General features: G+C 50.6%; 1 protein-coding gene across 1 annotated transcript in view; it reads right to left on the reverse strand.

Moving 5' to 3' along the window:
* Positions 1-3,928: 3,928 nt before the first annotated feature.
* Positions 3,929-20,123, reverse strand: part of Hhat (hedgehog acyltransferase) — a 210,733-nt gene continuing 194,538 nt past the window's right edge. Inside the window, exon 12 of the mRNA XM_050148277.1 lies at positions 3,929-5,314. Coding sequence (XP_050004234.1) covers positions 5,223-5,314 — 92 coding nt within the window. The 3' untranslated portion in view covers positions 3,929-5,222. The remainder of the gene's footprint in view (positions 5,315-20,123) is intronic.

The raw sequence follows: 20,123 nt of genomic DNA on the forward strand, positions 1-20,123 counted from the left end.
TCCCTAGGCCGAGATTCTAGTTGGACCAGTGTCAGATGGCAGCATTTAAAGATGCCCACTGGTGACCCACAGTCCCCTGAGCTGCCGCCAACTACCCCTTGGGATAGACTGAGACACTGGAGTCCCATTTGCCGCTGCCCCCATGAATGTCCCACTCCTCACACATACTCAGTAGCCTGGTTCTTAGCTTTGGAGCACTAAGCTTAGGGTAGGATGGACCCCATGTCGGACAACACTCAGCCTCGGGAGCACCTGTGCCTAGAGATCCTTCTGGAACTCTCTTGGACTTAGCAAGCCCTCTAGCACTGGGCCAGCCAGTGGACAGAGGCCTTGCTACTCCTTGACAGCTCTTTCTGAGGGGTGAATCTCCTTCAGATGTGAGGGATCCAGATGCTGGGGTGCTGGAGAGCACGCCCTTGTGTCATGGGACAGATAAAGCTTCAGGCTGTACTCTGGGGTCAGTCAAAATTGAAGTCCTGTTAGGCTGAGGTCCACACTCTGCAAGGGGTGCTGCTCATCTTGGGGTTCTAGGAGTCTAGGACCTAAGAGTTCCTGAAAGTGCAAGTGACAAACACACGTGGTGGCTTCATGCTCTCCACTTCTATAGCATTTTTGCTACGATTGCCTTCTCTAAAATAAAACATAAAGGAGCCAACCCATCTCTCTTTCCTTTCCTGGTAAGCATTGGACCGGAGCTTTTTTGTGCCAGCTTCACAAGGACACAACAGGTGTGCCTTGAGCAAGGACCATAGGCTTCAGATACCAATGGCCCGCACCTTTATGTCTTAGCCACGATCTGCTGAGGAGAGACTGGGTAACAGACTGAACAGTGAGATTTCAGAAAAAATGGTGTCCCCTTGGAGGGGACGGGCACAGAATGTGGTACACAGCTGTCCAGTAGGTGCCGGCCACCTGGTCAGCTGCTGTGGACGTCAGCCAGAGTGAAGCTCCATTTCCCAGTGCCTATCTCGGCAGGCTAGCTTAAAGGGAGCAGTCCCACTTGGGTGGATGAACCCGCTTTCTTCCTGAGGGCGTGTGGTAGAGTGGGCTAGGCATCAGAACCAAACAGCAGAGCCAGTGTTCTGGTTCTGGCAGGCACACTGCCTCGCGAGCTATGCCATCCCAAAGGGAGCTGCGGATTCCTCCACTGGGCACACGACAGGCTTTGGGATGCCCTGGTCTAGGCACAGCTAACCCCATTTCTCTGCTTCGTTCGTACTGGAGCAGAGCCTGAGTGTTCGACTGCTGTGCCCAACAGTTGCCCCCCAGCAGGCTTTGTTTGTTTGGTGCTGGAGGTCAAAGTCACACCCTTGCCCATGCCAGGGAAGAACTCTACCACTGAATGATACCTCTGCCCCTTCCCCAGCCACCTTCTAGAAACACATTTATTACCTTGATGTCTTGTTATCTTGTTCCTAGGGCCTCGTTAGCCTTCACCTCTTAGAGCCTGTGCGCTGCTTTCACAGTGAGGATGGTTGGGCAAGGAGTAGAAATACCTTACCCCACCACGCACAGGCTTCAGCTTCCGAACCCCTGGGTGGAAGGAGGGAACAGTAAGACAAATGCCAGGTACGTCCTGGTTGGGGTCGGGACTGAATAAACTCTGGAGAAATACCTGTCAGCGGCAGGGCCGCATCTCCTCGTCACATGGACATCTTACAGGTACACTCCAGGGCCTCTCGGGAGCCCTGGCGAAGGTACAAGTTGTAGATGTACGCGTAACTAAATTGTTTGTACTCCGTTCTGCAATAAAGATGTTTCGCCTTAAGACCCTTGAATGGAATTCCAGCTGCAATGAGGGGTCCCAGTGCCCCCTGTCTCCTCATGTTGCTTAGAAAGGAGGCCTGCGTAGATCCCCTCAAGTTCTTGGATGGCCTCTCCTACCTACCTGGCCCTGTTATGGTTACTGCTCCATACACTGCCTTTTTGTTCGCTTCAGTAAAAACTGTCTTCACCAGCTCCTGTGTTCTCCATCTGGAGGAGTCTTCAGTGTTCATGAAGCCCTGACCCTAAACTCCTAAGGACCACTTTCCACCCAAGGCGTTGGTGTTGAGATGCTTTCTTTGCCACCGCCCACCCTTCAAAGGAATCAATGTGAATTTACCTGCAGTTTAAGAACTTTGGTTTCCACAATAATGTATCAGAACCTTTAAAGATGGCCTCGAAATTCCTGCCAGACCCGGTAGAGGCGTCTCCACCTGCCACTCGGCCTTCCTTAGAGCCACACTGACGGTGACTTCTGAGTCCTTGAGGAGTCTGCAGCTCTCCTATCAGAAGACAGACTGCGTTTATGGTGAAAACGCAACACCCCTCATGAATGTAGCCTCTCAGTATTCAGACACTATCTGTGTATCAATTGGAGACTGTCCACATCACAAGGACATTTATACCCATGAGCAGTTCGTCATTCTGGGGCTTCTCTGTGAACACTCTCCATCAAATCCTGCCAAATCCTTTCTTGGGTTTTTAGTTTCTTTTCCCCCTCTGTCCGAGTGAGCATGAATAAACCGAAGTGCAAATGAGCAGAGGCTATTTTTGTGATCAGCTGTGGGTGCTGCCAAGAGCTCCGTTGTGTGGCTGTGGCGCAGGGATGATTTGGGCGCTCCGTGGATGATACCCCCTTCTTGACATTTTTAAACAAGCACAAATGATATTTGTAAAAAAAAACAAAGTTTAATTTTATTTATTATGGTAATAAACTATTTTATACGTGATACTCGTGTTCGCTTTTCCTTGTGTGCCATCCAGTTGGTGCTTTCTGATCCCTCAGCAATTCTGGGCTTGCCTCTCATGGCCTGCATGTGTGGCCACACACGTGTAGCTTACAACCATCTGTAACTCCAGCTCTCGTTGATCCAATACCTCCTTCTGGCCTCTCAGACACTTGCACACACAACTCACATAAATGTAACCTTTTCAAACACTGATCTGGGAACATCATCTCTGGCGTGGATGATGACTTAGTTTGGCTCTGAGCATCTTGCTCCCCTCCTTGGGCTTTGTCTTGGCAGTGGACTTGTGCTCCTGGCCTTGCTCCTTCTAGGGCTGTCAGTGACTCAGGACCCCATCCAGTGTTTTTCCAGAACTGCTGCCAGAGTTGCCAGGGCCAGATGACTGACTGCTGCCCAGGAGCTGGCCTCAAGGGTCTGTAAAGTGAGGGGGGACTGTAGCAGAGGAAGGTATTTCTGTCATGTCACGGTGGGGAGCAGGGAGGAGGCAGGACGAGAGCCCTGGATAAGCCACACAGAGAACAGCTAGTGTCTGTTAGCTCCTGAGACCTTGATCGAAATCAGATGGTTTTAACAAACTCAGGCTTCTAGCAGCCGAGTGCACTCACTGACTCTTCCAGAGCAGCGTCATGAATAGGTCTGCCTTTTTGTAGATGGCTTCTCGGGGAGAGTGCAGCATCGCCTACATTATTTATAGGATGTCTCCACATTAGACACTTCCCGATAGCCATTTTTACACCGTGGTTTTTCCTAGCAAGCCCTTTCCCTACTTGAAGGCCTCGCCCAGACTCCCTCTGGCTGGCCACAGACCCTTGCTCTCGTTGGTCCACGAATCTAAACAACACTCATTTCCGTTCTCCCTCTCCCCATCCTCAGAACCTCCTGGTACCCCAGAGCCGCCTGCCTCGTGTCTCCCCCTTACCAAGCCACTGGTGAGGTTATTAATGCTCAGCTTACCTGTCCCTTTGCTCCAGTGAGTACAACACACTCATTCCAGGCCTTCAGCGTCTGCCCCTCCCAGCCCTCCCAATTGCAGCAGCTCCTAGTGGATCTACCTGGTGACTGGGTGTGCATCCGAAGGACGCAGGCTCCACTGAGCTGATATTCCCAGGGATGATTCAGGACAGTCAGCTGCAGGGAATGAAACAGCACTAAGCCCCGTTGGCCCTTCCACCTCGTTGTCATGCAGTAAAATCTCATGCAGCTGGAGTGTTAAGCATTCGTCCACATTTGCTCCATACACGAGCTCCTCTGAAAGCTGCCTCCCTCTCCTCCTCCCCCGCAAAACCACGCAGAATTCACGTCACTCACCTCTTGTCAGCGGTCGCCTGCCCAACATCTGTCTGGAGGGATGAAGTGTCAAGTTATGCAGGTTTAGATCTCAATCTTTTTATTTGAAAATATCCAAAATAAGTATAGAAAAATGTAAATTATCTATGTAACAAAGGGTATACAATAAATTCTCAGTTATTTGAATGAGAACAAGACAATAAAACCGTCTAAGCAAAACACACTTAACATGTGGGACCTTAGGCCAACACCCTTCCTGAGGACTTGCCCAATAGCACCTGTCTGTGGGAGCACCCATCTTCTGGCTTTTAAACTGCCATGCTGGACAGAAGGGCTGAGAAAGAAGGGTCAGGGGACTCCATGGCTGCCGGTCTTGAAGAACAGCAGCTGTGTGGATGCCCCAGTAAGGTTCAGACTGCAGAACTCCCTGGGATGCTCCACATGTACATCGCCCATGTTAGCCAGGCCACCTGGAACACGGCTATGGCTTTGCCGCCTCCCTGCTAAGGACCATTACATGCAGGCCAGTCCAGAGTCCCCAGATGCAGAACATGGAAAAGGGTCATCAAAACATAATGGAATGTCTCAGAGAGGCAGGCCTATCCCGACCAGGACGTCTATTCCCAGACAATAAGTGTCCACCGTGCTGAACCTTTCAACAGGTTTACGGTAAGTTCTAGAACAGATGTCACCATGTATAGTTGGGAAGAACCCGAGACTGCTCTGAACTCTAGCTTATGCACTGAGAGGCTTATTGGGGTAGGCAGAGAATTTTTGAGGCTCCAAAATTAGAATATTTTCAGGTTGTACATTTTCTGTGATAAAGATGTGAGGCTCAGAATGAAGCATCTTCAGCAGAAGATGAGTGGAAGGTGTCCTCAGGGGTGGTCTCAGAATAGAAGGTGTCCTCAGGGATGCTCTCGGAATGGAAGGTGTCCTCAGGGATGCTCTTGGAATGGAAGGTGTCCTCAGGGATGCTCTTAGAGTGGAAGGTATCCTCAGGGATGCTCTCGGAATGGAAGGTGTCTTCAGGGGTGGTCTCAGAATGGAAGGTGTCCTCAGGGATGCTCTCAGAATGGAAGGTGTCCTCAGGTATGGTCTTGGAGTAGAAGGTGTCCTCAGGGATGGTCTCAGAGTAAGAGGCCCAGTTGAAATGCCATGTCCCTTGAAGGCTGATAGCCAGGCTGGCCTGGGCCAGTAGCATTAGAGAACTGTGTATGTGTGAGCCCAGGCGATACCCACATGTGAATAACAGTACAGAAACCCCAGGACAGACAGGGTCACCCACGGCCAGCCTGTGTGAAGAGGCAAAGAGGAAGAATGGTTAGCAGGACTGGGCAGGCCCTTCCCTCCCTCACAGGCAAATTGTCCTCTGAGGAGAGGGCAACTGAAATGCAGGCCTGCCAGAAAGCCAGCTTTGTCTGCACCCAGCAGGCGGGATCCTGAGTGCTCACCGGGGTCACCTGGAAGTAGCGGCACATTACCGGAAGGCAAGCAGACTTAGAAATAGGGCGTGCGATTAAGGAGCGGGTCTTGTGGAAACTAAAGCAAATAACCAGGAGAAAAGCCTTGTTTGTGGGAACCATGCTCAGTCTTCAGATGCAGACTGGCTGTCACACTGAATACAACGCCATTATTTTAGTGCAGAGAATTATTAAATTAAAGACTAAATATCAGATTTCAAAACTCAGAACTTGGGCTGGAGAGATGGCTCAACAGTTAGAACACTTGCTGCTCTCGCAGGGGATGGGAGTTCAGTTACTAGCAACCCTATGGTGGCTGCTAGTTGCCTCTAACTCCAGTTCCAGGGAATTTAATGCCCTATTCTGGCCTCCATAGTCACTGCTGTATGTGGTACACATACAAGCACTTAGACACACACACGCACACACCTACACACACACACACACACACACACACACACACCTACACACACAATAAATAAACAGAAAACAACCAAATAAATAGTAAATCATGTGGGGGAAACAAACCTCAGAGTTTGGGGCTGGAGAAGTGACTCAACCATTAAGAGCACTTGCTGCTCTTACAGAGGACCTGGGTTCAGTTCCTAGCAGCCACACGGCAGCTCACAACTGTTTGTGAATCCCATTTTAGGGGCTCAAATACCTTCTTCTGGCCTCTATGATACCAGGAACACACAGAGCACACATATGTATATACAGACAGAACATTCATACATGTAAATAAAAATAAATAAATCTTTAAAGACAGGTCTCAGGGCTTTTAGCAGCACCTTCTAAAACACACATCTCATAGTACCTCACCTTTCCTTGTCTTTAATATTAATGTCAAACGTTCTTAGGAACATTAGAGAACTGGAGGTGATATTAAATATACAGAAGCCAAACTCTACAGATTCAGTGCTGAGAATAAGTTGGCATGGTGACCCCATGCCAACTTAGGTAAGACAGGCACACACAGTGGGGCTTAGAGGTGTGCCCAAGCCACCTCGGGTAAGAAAAGCACACATAGTAGGGCTTAAAGGTGCTCCTATGCCACCTTGGGTGAGACAGATATACACAGTAAGGCTCAGAGGTGTGCCAATGCCATACCAGGTAAGGCAGGCACACACAGTTGTACCATTCTAATCATGGCCTCTGTCTTTGTGTGGCCACCTGCCCTTGTTTCTGAGTCCTCACTTCTCATGTGGACGTGGGTCCCTGACACTTTGCCCTGATGATTGCTTTACAACTCTTTGCTAGTTACATCTGAAATGGCTGTATTTCCAACTGTTGACATATCTAGAGATTCCAGGAACATGTGAATTTGGGAGGAGAGGGGATACTGCTCAAGACAATTGAGTATTTTTCTGGCATTTCCAGGGGGTTCCATGAGTCTAGAGACCTGCAACTTGCTTCACTCTGGTGTCGCTGCCTTGTGTGCATGAGGACCCCAGTTCCATCGCTACACCCCACGTGAAAATGAAGAAATGTGGCGGCATGGACGTGAAATTCCCGCCCTGGGGAGGTGGAGACAGGTGGGTCCTTCAGGCTTGCTGCCAGAGCAGTGAGGTTTAAGAATGACAGTCAGGCTGAGAGACAGCTCAGCAGTTAACAACGCTGGCTGTTCTTCAATTCCCAGCATGTGAATGATAGTTTACAATCCTCTGGAGCTCCAGGCACATCATACACGCATGTCCTCACACACCAGTGTGCCTCCCACATGACACGCGAGGAGAGGTGTGCTGCCACTGTGGCGACCCCTATGGAGGTTCCTCCAGACATCAAATCAAACATAGAATTATAATACATGTGACTAAAGAATGCAAAGCAGAACCTACAAGAGATATTTGCACACACACACACACACGGTCACAACATAGTCACAAAGATACAAGCAACTCAAGCTGGCGGGTGAGTTGATAACTGATATGCACACACACATACCAGCAAGAAGCAAATTCTGACAGATGTAACAGCCTCCGTGGAACTTGTAGATATTATGTTATGTAATAAGCCAGACACAAAGGAACAAATATCTGATCCCACTTATATGAGGCCTCAGAGTGGCCAAGTTCATAGACAGAAGGATCAAGCAGTAGCAGGGGCTAGAAGAAGAGAGGAATGAGAAGCACTTGATGGAGACAAAGTTTCAGTTTTGGGTGACAGCTACATGACAATGCAAATGTTCTTAATGTTCCTGAACTACATTTAAAAATAGCTAAAACCATATTTTTAAGTTATGTAAAATTTACCACAATAAAATAGGAGGCTGAAGACCTTGAGAAAATAATATATAGTAAATGAGTCCATTTATATAAATTTCAAACTGATTGCAATGACAACAATCAGTAGTTACCAGAAGTGTGGGTGCAAATGTCTCCTGCTGATGAAACAGTTTCATCAAGTTCCTCATCCAGCCCCGCCCCCTCATTTCTCTTCTGAGCTAAGGTCTGGGCACGGTGTGGCCCATGCTAGCCTCCAACTTGTGATCTTCCTGCCTCTGCCTCCCCAGTGCTGGGCTCGTATGTTTGCACCTTCACACCAGGCAAACGTTTTATAGTTTGATAGTGAGAATGATTTCAAATGTTTACTCCACAGCTGGCAAACATCCACCCAACGTACATATGAACACTTTCACTATGGTTTTCAATGATGCTAGAACAAAACCCTCAAAACCGACCTGACATTACAAGTCATAGACTGGCGGCATTGGGCTGTGACGTCCTGGGCTGTAGACATCCCAAGGAGCTCAAACAAGCACGTGAAGAAACACGGTTTGGTTTTTAGATGAGGTGGAGTGTTCAGCCCTGCGTCTTCCCAAGGAGGGTTCTTTTGAGAGTGTCAGGGCCTGATTCTGGGCTCCTGGAGCCCCCCTTCCTCCACCAGAGCATCTCAGAAGCTCCTTCTTCTCCCTGCAGTTTGGCAGAGGACAGGCTGACGTAGCTGAGTCAGCACAAATCAGTTTCCCATGGAGAAATCTATCCACATCTCATGCCGGGGGGTGAACTGCATGCTGGGGAATGCAGGGGCTGTCAGTCACCCCATCGAAGGCCCACTGAGCTATGTGCTTCTCAGCACTGCCGTTGTCACCTTGCTCTCTCAGACGCCACAGCCCGCTGTTTACCGTTTCTCGAAGCAAACAGTCTGGGGCCAGCAGGTGAACATGACTGACAGGGATACAGCCCTCCGGCCCAGCCTCTCGGTCGACAGCACGTCCACGTGCGAAGCTTACAGACGTGACAGGCTCTGCTACGTTTACAAGATCACACGCTCAGGTAATCCTTTCAACGCGGAGGTATAAACGGCTGTTCTTTTTAAAGGAAACAAAAAACATTGAAGTTCGTGAAGAAAATGTGTTTTCTGGATAAAACACAATATTGGGGACTGGGCAGATGGCTCGGTGGGTCATGAGCAAAGGGCTTGCTATGCAAGCATGGGGACCTAAGTTCAACCCCAGCACCCATGTAAGAGGCAGGTGTGGTGGCATGCCTCTGTAACCCCAGTGCTGGGGAGACACAGGTGGATTCTGGGAGTCACCCGCCAGTCAGCCCAGCCAAAATAGCTAGCTTCTGGTTCAGTGAGGATGTTGTCCCAAAAAACAAAATGGGATGAGTTAGAAGGAGACCCCTAAGGTTGAACATGTACAGGTGTGTGTATCTGCACATGTATGTATAACACACACAGATATATACCACATAGCATACCATATATGTACATGCATGCCCCTCCACATGCACCGACCACACAGATGCATACAGAGACATACACACATATAGAGATATATCACAGGCATGCACATGCACACACACACACACACACACTACACATACCATACACACACACAGATGGCCCCCACATGCACACACAGAGAGACATACACACATACACAGAGACATGTCACAGAAAGACACACACACATATAGACAGCAACACAGGCACAATAGAAGTTCTCGTTCAATACTACACCGCCTCTAAAGGGCCCCAGCTCATTCCCATGCTTGAAGGTGAGATTTAATCCTAGAGTAGGCAAAACTATATCACATTGTCCTGTCTTTTTATAAAACCGCCTTAGCTTATCTCCATCCACCCTAGCAAGTGTTCCAGCCAGAGGCCCCTGCACGTTCTGTCCACTGTCCCTGTAAGCTCCCTGGTACCCACTGACCACCTCCTGGTGGACAATTTTCCTGAGGGTTGAGGAATACCAACACGGGACCCTCATAGATGAACTCAAGGTTTTTTATAGCTGATAGGCCCCCCCCTTTCTGGTTCCATGAAGCCACTGAGTCTCACCATGAGACTCAAAGCCATTCTGAGAAAGGAAAAGAGCCACAAAGTTCAAAGGTAACAGGGTCTGCTGCCTCCTGATGCACCGTCCTCTGGCTGGAACAAAGGTCCCAGCCTGTCCTGGTTAAGGTCACCCTCCACAAAGAGCCTCTGCCAACAGGCTGGCTCAAATATGTCTGGCCAACAGGAAACTGAATAAGGAGTTGATTCTAGGAGATGGTGAAGAAGAAAGAGTCCAGAGTCTTGGGGGTTGATGGATTTGGGGGCTAAAGAGCAGATTCTCTCTCTCTGAGACCAGCCCCAGGCAGAACTCTCAGGGCCCACGGAGCAGGTACACAGAGGCTGCACCAGTGTTAAATATCTGCACACCTGCCAACCACAAAAGCAGCTTCTTCGCAGCCTGTGCTGCTCACTCTCAAGTCAGAGGAAGGCACCTCTCTCCTTAGTTCTCGCCTCATCCCAAAAGCAGAGGCGCCTGCCTAGGCTCTCCCTGCCCCTCTCGTGAGGTTTAATATCACCATGCTGTCCATTATTCAAATGCCCCTTTGCAGGGCTGCTTTCATGGAAAGCACAGCTCCCGACAGCAAAGTGTACTTAACGATGTGCAGATCCAGTGAGTGGGGGTGAGCGGAATGGCAAGGTGCTTCACTTAAATCCTATTTACTCCAGTGGTGGCAGCCAGATCCCGCAAGCCATTCATCAAATGGTCGTGAGCCCAAGGCCCTTCCTCCTGGACTAAATTTAGATCTTTAATAAGCTGTGGGGCAGGAACCTTTTCCCGGCAGAGGGCTGGCTACTGATCCAGGGACAGGCACAGGAGACATACAAAGTTGGCCAGGCATCGATGCCAGTGAGCTGCTGAGCCCATTCCAAACACCCCAGGGGAACGGATGGAAATTCTGAGGAATAATGTCGAACCAAAACCCAGGTTTTTAGACCTTACCTGTTTCTTTCCCATCCTCTGATGAGGAAAAAAAAAAAAGCAAAAACAAAAAACAGACAAAACTCCAAACGATTCTTGTGTGTTTGCAATGGAAACCTTTGCAACTCCAAGGGTAAGGAGGCTACATCCATGTACCCACAGAGTCACATTTAAAGCCAGGAAGGAAGGGGGCAGCAGAGAAGGCAAGGCTCAGGTTTCCTGGGGCATGGATGCTGTGAGTGTAAGGCCATACTTGTCCAGAGACTGCAGGATGCTGAAGGAAAGGCCTCTGCCACCGCTGCTCCTCAGTAGACTACAGGTAGACATCCCTCAAGATCCAACTGTTTCCAGTTCTGTCCAATCTCACAGCCTGTCTCAGCAGGAAGCACGCACCCTATCTCTTAGTGACATAAAGACTAAGGACCATCCAGCCGATTTGCAGACTCACTTCAAAGTGCACCTGACTGCCAGGCTTTGAAATGCTACCTGCCTCAGGTTAAGGCAGCTGGGCTTGAAGCAGGCGGTCTCCCAGCCTTTTCTTGCCTGCTTTCAATCTCATGCTCTCCCCTCACCCCAGGTGCCCAAGATCACTCACAAGAGGTCACAGAAGCCACAGCATCTAACTCTCTTGGTCACCCCTGTGCCTGAGTCCTTCGCTGCCCCACAAAGGGGACTGAGGACTGAGAAACTGTGCTAAGTCCTGTTCCTCCATTATTGTTGGGTTCTGCCTGTAGGTGTAAAGGGCTCATCCCAGGCACTCAGATGACCCCTTTAACAACACTGTCAAAGTCACAGTCATTTGACTCCGGATATGGCCTGACCCCAGAGCTCCAGCAGGGGGACAGAGCCAGGCCCCCCAGGGAGCACCCTGTCATCCTCAGCAGCGTTTCTTGCTAGGGTGTTGTGTGCTCGTTTGAAACAGCACCCACAGCAGCCTGTATAAATCACCTTGTTCACAGTCAATTTCACATCCTGATGAAGCCAACCCCTGTGCATTTCTCTTCCTGTCCCAGCTCCCGGCACAGCGGCAGGCATGTACCCAAGCGCTCACCGCCATAAAGTAAAATTATTTCATGTGACATGAGGGGGCGAGAAGAACAGCCCAGAGTCACTCATCTTGATCCAGACAGGAACGCAGAGGTGGAGCCAACAAACACATTTTCTCTCTCCAGGGCCACCGGGGTAGGGTATCTGCTTCCCAGGAAACTGTCTGCAACAATGTTGCTACTCTGCTACACTGTGGCCGAGGCTGCCCAGTCACGGGCTGGCAGTTTCTCCTCCTTAGCTTCGGCTGCTCGGCTGCTCGTACAGCCTCAGAGACTATGGTTCATGGTTAATTCATAACCAAGCTATGCAACATGGTGGGTGCTGCCCACCTATCATATGGGTTAAGGAAAGCTGCCTCCTGACAGAAAAGGCCATGAGCTGAGAGTCCAGTGCTTTGTGCATCCACATCTGTACAGGGGCTGTGTTATCCTCAGGCAAGCCTGCCAAGACCTTGGTGGATGCCTGAGGCAGCAGGCTTTCTTCTACACACGTAGCTGCAACATACTTCAACTCGAAGCCAAACACAATGAGAAATGAACAAGCCATAGCAAACCAAACCAGTGTAACAACATACAGCAATACATCCAGTGACTGCGGTCTCTCTGCTAGTGTCCTGTTGTTCAAACGTGGTAAGATGAAGGAGGTGAATGGCACAGGCGTGTGGTGTAGCAGTAGGCTATTGCTGATTGCTGGGTCAGGAGGAGGGCGCCTGCTTATACAAGCCCGGCTCCCTGAACTGGTGGCAGTAACATAGTGTGGGCATACTGACTGGAGGGGTGACTCATACCCAGGGGGGGATGGGGTAGGACGATGTGATGTTTTATCATGGTTTTCAGATTCACAGCCAGAAATTTATGAATTATTTCTAGAATTGCTCATTTGATATATATTTGGACTGAGGTTGAGCACAGACTTCAGAGCTGAATTCTCAGAAGGGCCCATAGAGGAGAACTGAGGAGATGGCCTAGTGGGGAAAATGTCTGCTTTGCAATTATGAGGACTTGAGTGACATCTTCAGCCCTGTGGACAGGCAATAGGATCCATGGGGCTTGCTGGCCAGCCTATCTGTCCCCACAGGAAGGCACCCAGCATCCATATGTGCTCTCTACATCCACAGGTACACACAGCAGACAGAGGCTGCACTTTCCCGAAGGTGAAGAATCCCCTTCCTTCTTCCCAGGACTCACATGGTGAATGAACAGTGAACTACCTTTCAGTTCCCATTCATAAAACTGCATGGCCCTTCTCAGGCTAACTAAAATGCAAAGGGCCCAAGCCACACTCACACATCATCTATCTGTTTGGCTTCTGTTTCCCAGATGGTAGGATGTAGTCAGTAGACAGAAAAGCCTGGGCATCATCTGCACTTGTCGGTGTGATGGGAGGAAGACACCTGGTGTATGCTTACCATGACTCCCCAGACACACGGATGATGGCAGGGCAGAGATGTGGGCCACCCTGTACCTACCACTGTAGCTGATGTCAGCGAATCCTCCGGAAGGCTCTAGCAAGGAAGGGAATCACTGTTGGGACCATGTGCACATCTGTAAAGGGGGATATAGGGGTGGGCAAGTGTATCTGGTGTGTTCCATGCCTAGCACAGCTGTTCTAATAAAGATCCCAATGGACTCAGCTTGAATTCTGGAACAAACAGAACCAATGGCAGGCTCCCAACAGCAGAAGCTGCTTCCTGGAGCTCTCAGCACCACAGTGGGCTGGGAACCGAAGGAGCCACCCGAGCAAGGAAGGAGGTGTTCCTGCCTGCTGTCAAAATCACTGTGTTCCCACATCGCCAACACACCAACTGACTCTTCAGAAGTCTGCTTTGCTGACAGGTACACTGTGGAACAGGACAGAGTTTAAAGTTAGGGTTCACAGAGGGAGAACTCTCCCTTCCAGCGGTCACTGCTTCTAGGGCAGGAGTGGCACCGGGCTTGGCAGCACCATCACTGCCAAGTGACACAGGCTGGCTGTGGTGTTCCTTGGAGGGTACTGAGCCAACCATCAGTGCAGATTTGAACCGAGGCTGCCTTTTGCCGTCTCAGAAGGGGAGTCCCAGAAGAATGTGGGTTCCACATGTACACATGGTGTTTGAGACGGGCTTCTCTGCTTTAGCTCCTGGAGCAGAGGGATGGGAGAGGCAGAGGCAAAGACAAGGTCTGGGCTCAGGGAACGTGATGGTGAGGACAGTGTCCCCAGCGTGCCTGTCCTCTCACTGCTGGTCAAAGGGCTGCAGGCGGCTCATGCTCCAGGGTGCTGAGACCAGGCAAAGGTTTGGGGAGGCAGAACAGGCCATGACCCAGGCCCCCTCTCTCCTCAAAGTGCATCCAGACTCACTATGGATGGGGCAAGGGCTCTTACGTCACTGTCCTGTGAAGACGAAGGGACCCTGCAGGGTCATCCTATGAAAGTCACGCACCCTGGAGAGCCAGGGTTCTGCTGACAGTCACAGGGTTTTCAGCTGCCATGGGCGCCCTTCCCTAAGGACCCACTTCCGCCAGAACCTCAGGCCACAGAGCCTTGTGGGATCGTGGAGGAACACAACCTCTGGACCAGGACAGGAGGCAAGGTCACTGCTGCTCTCATCTCGGGAAATGGGGACCGGGAGGGGCACTCGGCATAACGTGGGGGTGAGACGAGGCATATGAGAGGTGTGCTGACCGAGACAGTTCACAGGCGCAACACTGGTAGGCCTGGAAGGACCCTCCATGTAGGTGTGTGACAAGCCAATGTCCCACACGGAAAAAGGTCACAAGGTCACCGGGAAAGGGAATCAGACTTATTCTTTGTCGCTCCAGAAGGCAGAACCAGGGCCAGTGGGATCACAGGCCACCTCTTAACCCCCACTCCCTCATGAAAAGCGAGCTTCCTGGTCCTCATTGAGCAGCCTTCAGGCAATGTAGGCGTCTCTCAATAGGAAGGTGAACACAGAAGTCTGTCTCCGGGGGGTGGGCAAGTTAGGGGCGCTGGCTGATGTTGAGGGATATTATTTTCAGGTGTATGGCTTTTGTTCACACTGCATCTGTGAAGCTGCGTCACTGTGCCTGTCTGAAACACCTGGTCCTAATAAAGAGATGAACGGCCAATACCAAGGCAGGAGCAAGGATAGGCAGGGCTGGCAGGCAGAGAGGATAAATGGAAGGAGGAGCAAGAGAACCAGGAGAGGAGGACATCAGGGGCCAGCCACCCAGCTACACAGCAAGACACAGGGAAAGAGTAAGGTATACAGAATAGAAAAAGAAAAAAGCCCAGAGGCAAAAGGTAGTTGGGATAATTTAAGATAAGAAAAGCTGACAAGAAGCAAGCCAAGCAAAGGATGGGCATTCTTAAGTAATAATAAGCCACCTGCCTCTGTGTGATTAGCTGGGAGCTGGATGGTGGGCCCCTCAAAAAGCCAAAAGAGTAAAATATCACACAAAAGGCTGACACTTCCCTGCGACACAAACGCCCTCAAGTCATCCTTCCTCCCTGGGGAAGCAGATGACAAGTCCACTTACAAACATATGGCTACAGGCTCGGGCTCAGGCTGGACCGGAGACCTGTGTCAGAGAGCAGGTGGTGCCCCTGCAACCCATGACTGCGTCCAAAGGTGGAGTCTCAGGGTTGACGCAAACGCGAGGTGACTCATGCCTTTCTCAGTTCTTGGATGACGCAGAAAGATGCTCAGTATCTAAAAGGCCTCCCTCAGAAGAACAGCGTGTTCCACTTTGGTTCCATGCTCTGTCTGATGGCCCCAAGGGTAGGTCTGCTGGGGACAGCAGGCACATGCCATTGGATACGGGACTCCAGCTGGTATGCATATACGCTTCCCACTCCAAGGATCCTTCCAGCAGCTCTAAGCAGTGGGTAAGCTGGACTTTTGGATCCGCTAGGGCCCTCTGCAGGGCAGACACTGAGGGAAGTCCAGCCTTCCTGTCCACGGCTGCTCTGCTGGGAATCCACACTAGAGCTGGCAGCAGGCAGAGAGGCCTGGATGTGGCGCGGAAGTGGAGGGAAGCAGCCTGGAGCTCGTGAGTTAGGGTAGGAGGTCTTCAGGCTCGATAGAGGGACTGTGCTTCTCTTCTGGGCTGATAGCCACTGCAACACCAAAAATCAACTCTGAAATGTATGCTGGGTTTGCATGTAAATACCACACTGTCCCTTTATCTTTTTTAATGGTTCCACACCTTGGCCATTTCCATAAATGTACGTTGTGTGGTGGTCTGAATGCAAAAGGTCCCCCGCCGTCTCATGTATCTGAACACTTGGTCCCCAGTGGGGGTAGTGTCTGGGGAGGTTGGGAATCTTTAGGAGGAAGCAGTGAGGCGTGGGCTTTGAAGGTGTAGGGCCTCACCCTATCCCCTGAATTCTCTCTGGGTTTCCTGTGTGTGGATGAAGATGTGAACAGCCAGTGTCACGCTTCTGTCTCCATGCTTGTTTCCCGGACAGCTACCATGCCGTCCCCACCATGATGGACTCTGCCCCTCTGGAGCCAGAAGCCAGTTACCCCTTTCTTCACCAAGTTCCCTTGCTGCTGTTGTGTCTCAGCAGCTGAAAACTAAGTAATATCCATATAACGTGACTTCATGCTTTCTCATAGTGTGCCTCCTGCGTTGTGGTGGCTTCCAATAGTCCTTCATTCCTGTCCCTTTGCTAGGACAGACAAGGCAGCCGACCACAAATGTCCTCCCTCACACGTCACAGGTGTAAACTCACATCTGAATGACCGGAAGTGGTGTTTCTGCATCACCTTTCACAGCTCCTCCAGGCTTCCTGCCCTGGGAGGGGTTACCACCCTCACCCCTGCCAGGAGCAGGAAGAGAAGGCGGCATCCTGACAACCTCAAATGGGGAGTGAAGTTGCATGGGTAAGTGATGTGGCTCAGCCATCGAGCCCTGCTTAGGCTGTGTGCATCCCCTGGGCCATCACCAGCATCAGCTTCAGGGTGGTGGGAAGAAACACTAAAGTTGGGAATCTTTTCCTTGATTTAATTTCCTTGTCCTGGGAATGCTCTGTTCCCATCCTTTCTCCATTCACCTCCAGGCTGAAGCTGTTCCCTTAACAGACCCGTGGGTGTGAAGTCATGACTACATTCACCCTGAATGATGTTCTGCAGCTGTCCACCCCAGAAGAAAAAGGCCAAGCCCCGAGTCGGAGGGGCTGCCACAGACGAGGCAGGTCTAGGGCTCTCTGCTTTGCCAGGAATGGTTACAATGCCGGGCACAGGGCTATGGGTGGACGCAGCTGGAATGCATGTGCAAAGCATATGGCCAGCAGCACATCTGCCCTCCAGAGCAGCTTGGGGCTCTGCTGCTTCTAATTATTTATTAAGTGAGCAAATCAAAAAAAACTACAGCATCATTAACTCAGCAAGGGGGGGCACATGAGCCGAGCTGGGAAGGCTGTATGCTGTGGTTTTTATTCCACAGGCCCTCAGACTGTCCAGCTAGGCAAAGGGCTGCATTTGCTCCCTCTCTCCTCCCTTCCTTACTACCCCTTCCCTCTGCCTCGCCGTCACTGCTCTCCCCTCTTGTCCTCTCTCCCTTCTATCCATCCCTTCCACTGATGAACCTCTTTGTACGGACTGAAGGGTGGGCAAGATTTTGCCCCTAGATGGTCCAGTCCCTCCCCTAGCTCTGCACACGGGGTCCCCTTTCAGGTCGGAGCTAGTCTGTGGCTATAGGGGGAAGTCAGGGTTATGTTACTTGGCCTCTACCACATCCCTGCCGTCAATCCACTAACCATTCTCTGGGTTCCCGTTCCTGCCACTCAAGCCCTCCACCAGGAACAAGTTGAAGAGCCTGCTTTATTGACCCCGAGAACCAGAATTTTCCACGCACCTACGCTGATGGTCCTGGCCATGTCACTGAGCCATTTTGCTCTCTACCCTGAGCAATGCCCACCATGAGGAGGAAGGGGAAGAAGGGGCTGTGAGCACAGAAGGCAGCAGGAGACCCTCAATCCTAGCAGCACTCTCTTTCTGGGGTCCACAGCACCCCCAGGAAACTGGTGAAGTGTAGGGGAGGTGTCCAAATGGTGTGAGCTATAGAAGGAGCTGCGGGCTGCATTCCTGCCACCCGGCCCCCGGCCGCCTGGCTAGCTTATGCCCTGAAATAATTACATGGAAACTGTATTTTTTTAAACACTGCCTGGCCCATTATATCTGGCCTCTTCTTGGCTAATTCTCATATCTTGCTTAACCCATTTCTAATAATCTGTGTAGCACCACAAGGTGGTGGCTTACCGGGAAAGATTCAGCATGTCTGACCTGGTGGCTGGCTCCATGGCATCTGCCCCAGAGAGGAGAAGCATGGTGATTGCCTCACTTCCCTCTTCCACCCAGCATTCTGTTCTGTCTACTCCACCCACCTAAGGGCTGGCCTATCAAATGTAGTTTGATGGTCTACCAAGGTAGTTTCATTATTAACCAATGAAATCAACACAAAACAGAAGACCCTCCCATACCAGTGAGCATCAGCCCTGAGAACCACTTCTCTCAGCTCCCTCCCTGCCTTGTCCCCCAGCCATGAGGTGAGCACTCTTCTCTATAGTCAGCAAAGTCTAGGTCACCAAGTGTCCCTGCCGACTTCCCGTTTTCTAGTCCTTGTGTATTTCCGTGTATTAAATCTCTCCTGTTTGACATACCCAGCATGCTCTCTGTTTTCACAGATTAGGCCATCTATAATAGTTTTTATTAACTGACAAAATCTAGAATCATTTATGAGATGGGGCTCTGGGCATATCTTGATATCTTGATTTGCATAATTGATGTACAAAGATAACCTCCCACCCTCTCACTCCCAGACCCCAACCCTGGTGGATGAGACTACTCCCTGGCTGGATCCTGGACAGCAAAGTAGAGAAAGGGGGCCTAGTACAACATGAACATACAGTTCTCTGTTCCTGATTATAGAGGGGCCAGCTGCTTCAGGCGCCCGCCACCTTGCCTTCCCAGCTCACAATGGACTACGATTGTTGTGATCAATACAATATAAACCCTATCTCCCTTAAGTTGCTTCTGTCGGATCATTTTATCACTATAATAGGAAAAGAAACTACAACACATCTAACTATGTCCAGGAATAGACAGAGGCTGATCAGCGTCTCCACGGTAGCAGGGGGGATTGGTAAGGAGAGCCAATCACTGCCGAGTCTGGAGAGACGGAGACTTCCATGTACAGAGGCATCCAGACCCCAAGGGCTCAGGTTTCATGGAGAATCAACTGGAGGAGCGACCATCAACACATCCCCTTTCTGTCTCATGGTCAGTTGCGTCTGTTTTACCCACATCACAACAGACTCCCTGAAGGGCTGTTTCTCTCTCTCCAGGGGTGAGACAGTGTAGCTGACGATCGCCCAGGGCTTTCTAAGACAGCATCTGTCAGTAGATTTCATGTGGCTGGTGATTTTTCTCTTTTTCCTTCTGAGTTTAATCTGAGGATGTGTAAAAGTTTTATTTGGTCCACTCAGACAAAGTAGAAGGGACAATGCTGCAAGGCCACGGAAGTGCCCAGACTGTGTGCTGCCAGGGCTCACCAGCTCCAGCTTCTCCCTTCATCTCCACTGCTCATAGGAGGGGAGGGTTCAACAGCTTATCTTGTGAAAGTGGAAACTATCTGTGGATATCCAGCTACTCTGGAAAAAGACTGAAGACACAGACACCCAAGAACTTCCAGGTGTTCTGATAAGATCTTGAGTTGTATATAAATCCCCTTAAACATATTTATAGTTGCTAAATTACAAAGCTACAAGTCAAATAACCCCTGTGTTACATTTGCCCTATGTGTATATATGTGTGAATGTGTGCACATGTGTGTGTGCCTGTATATGTGTGCATTTGTGTGTGCATATGCACATGTGTGCACAAGCATGCACACAGGTGTGTGAGGGGTAGATATATACCTATTTGCATACACGTATAGGCCAGAGGATATTGTGTATCCTGCTCTGAGATGGTTTGAATGAGATGACCCCCATAGGCCTCAGGCATTTGGTTACTTGGTTCCCAGCTGGTGGCTGTTTGGGGAGGATTAGGAGGTGTGGCCTTGCTGGAGGAGGTGTGTCACTGGGGATGGGCTTTGCAGTTTTTAGAAGCTGGTACCATTTCAAGCTTATTCTCTCTGCTTCTTGTTTATGGATCTCACAATGCGAGTTCTCAGCTGCTGCTCTAGTGCATGCCTGCTTCCCTGCCTGCCTGCTGCCTGCCTGCTGCCTCCCTGCCTGCTGCCTGCTGCCTGCCTGCTGCCTCCCTGCCTGCTGCCTCCCTGCTGCCTCCCTGCTGCCTGCCTGCCTCCCTGCCTGCCTGCTGCCTGCCTGCCTGCTGCCTCTCTGCCTGCCTGCTGCCTGCCTGCTGCCTCCCTGCTGCCTCCCTGCTGCCTCCCTGCTGCCTGCCTGCCTCCCTGCCTGCCT

This window comes from Alexandromys fortis, unplaced genomic scaffold, assembly GCF_014885135.2.
Source record: "Alexandromys fortis isolate MF-2015 unplaced genomic scaffold, M_Fortis_MF-2015_v1.1 scaffold_62, whole genome shotgun sequence".
Classification (NCBI taxonomy): domain Eukaryota; kingdom Metazoa; phylum Chordata; class Mammalia; order Rodentia; family Cricetidae; genus Alexandromys; species Alexandromys fortis.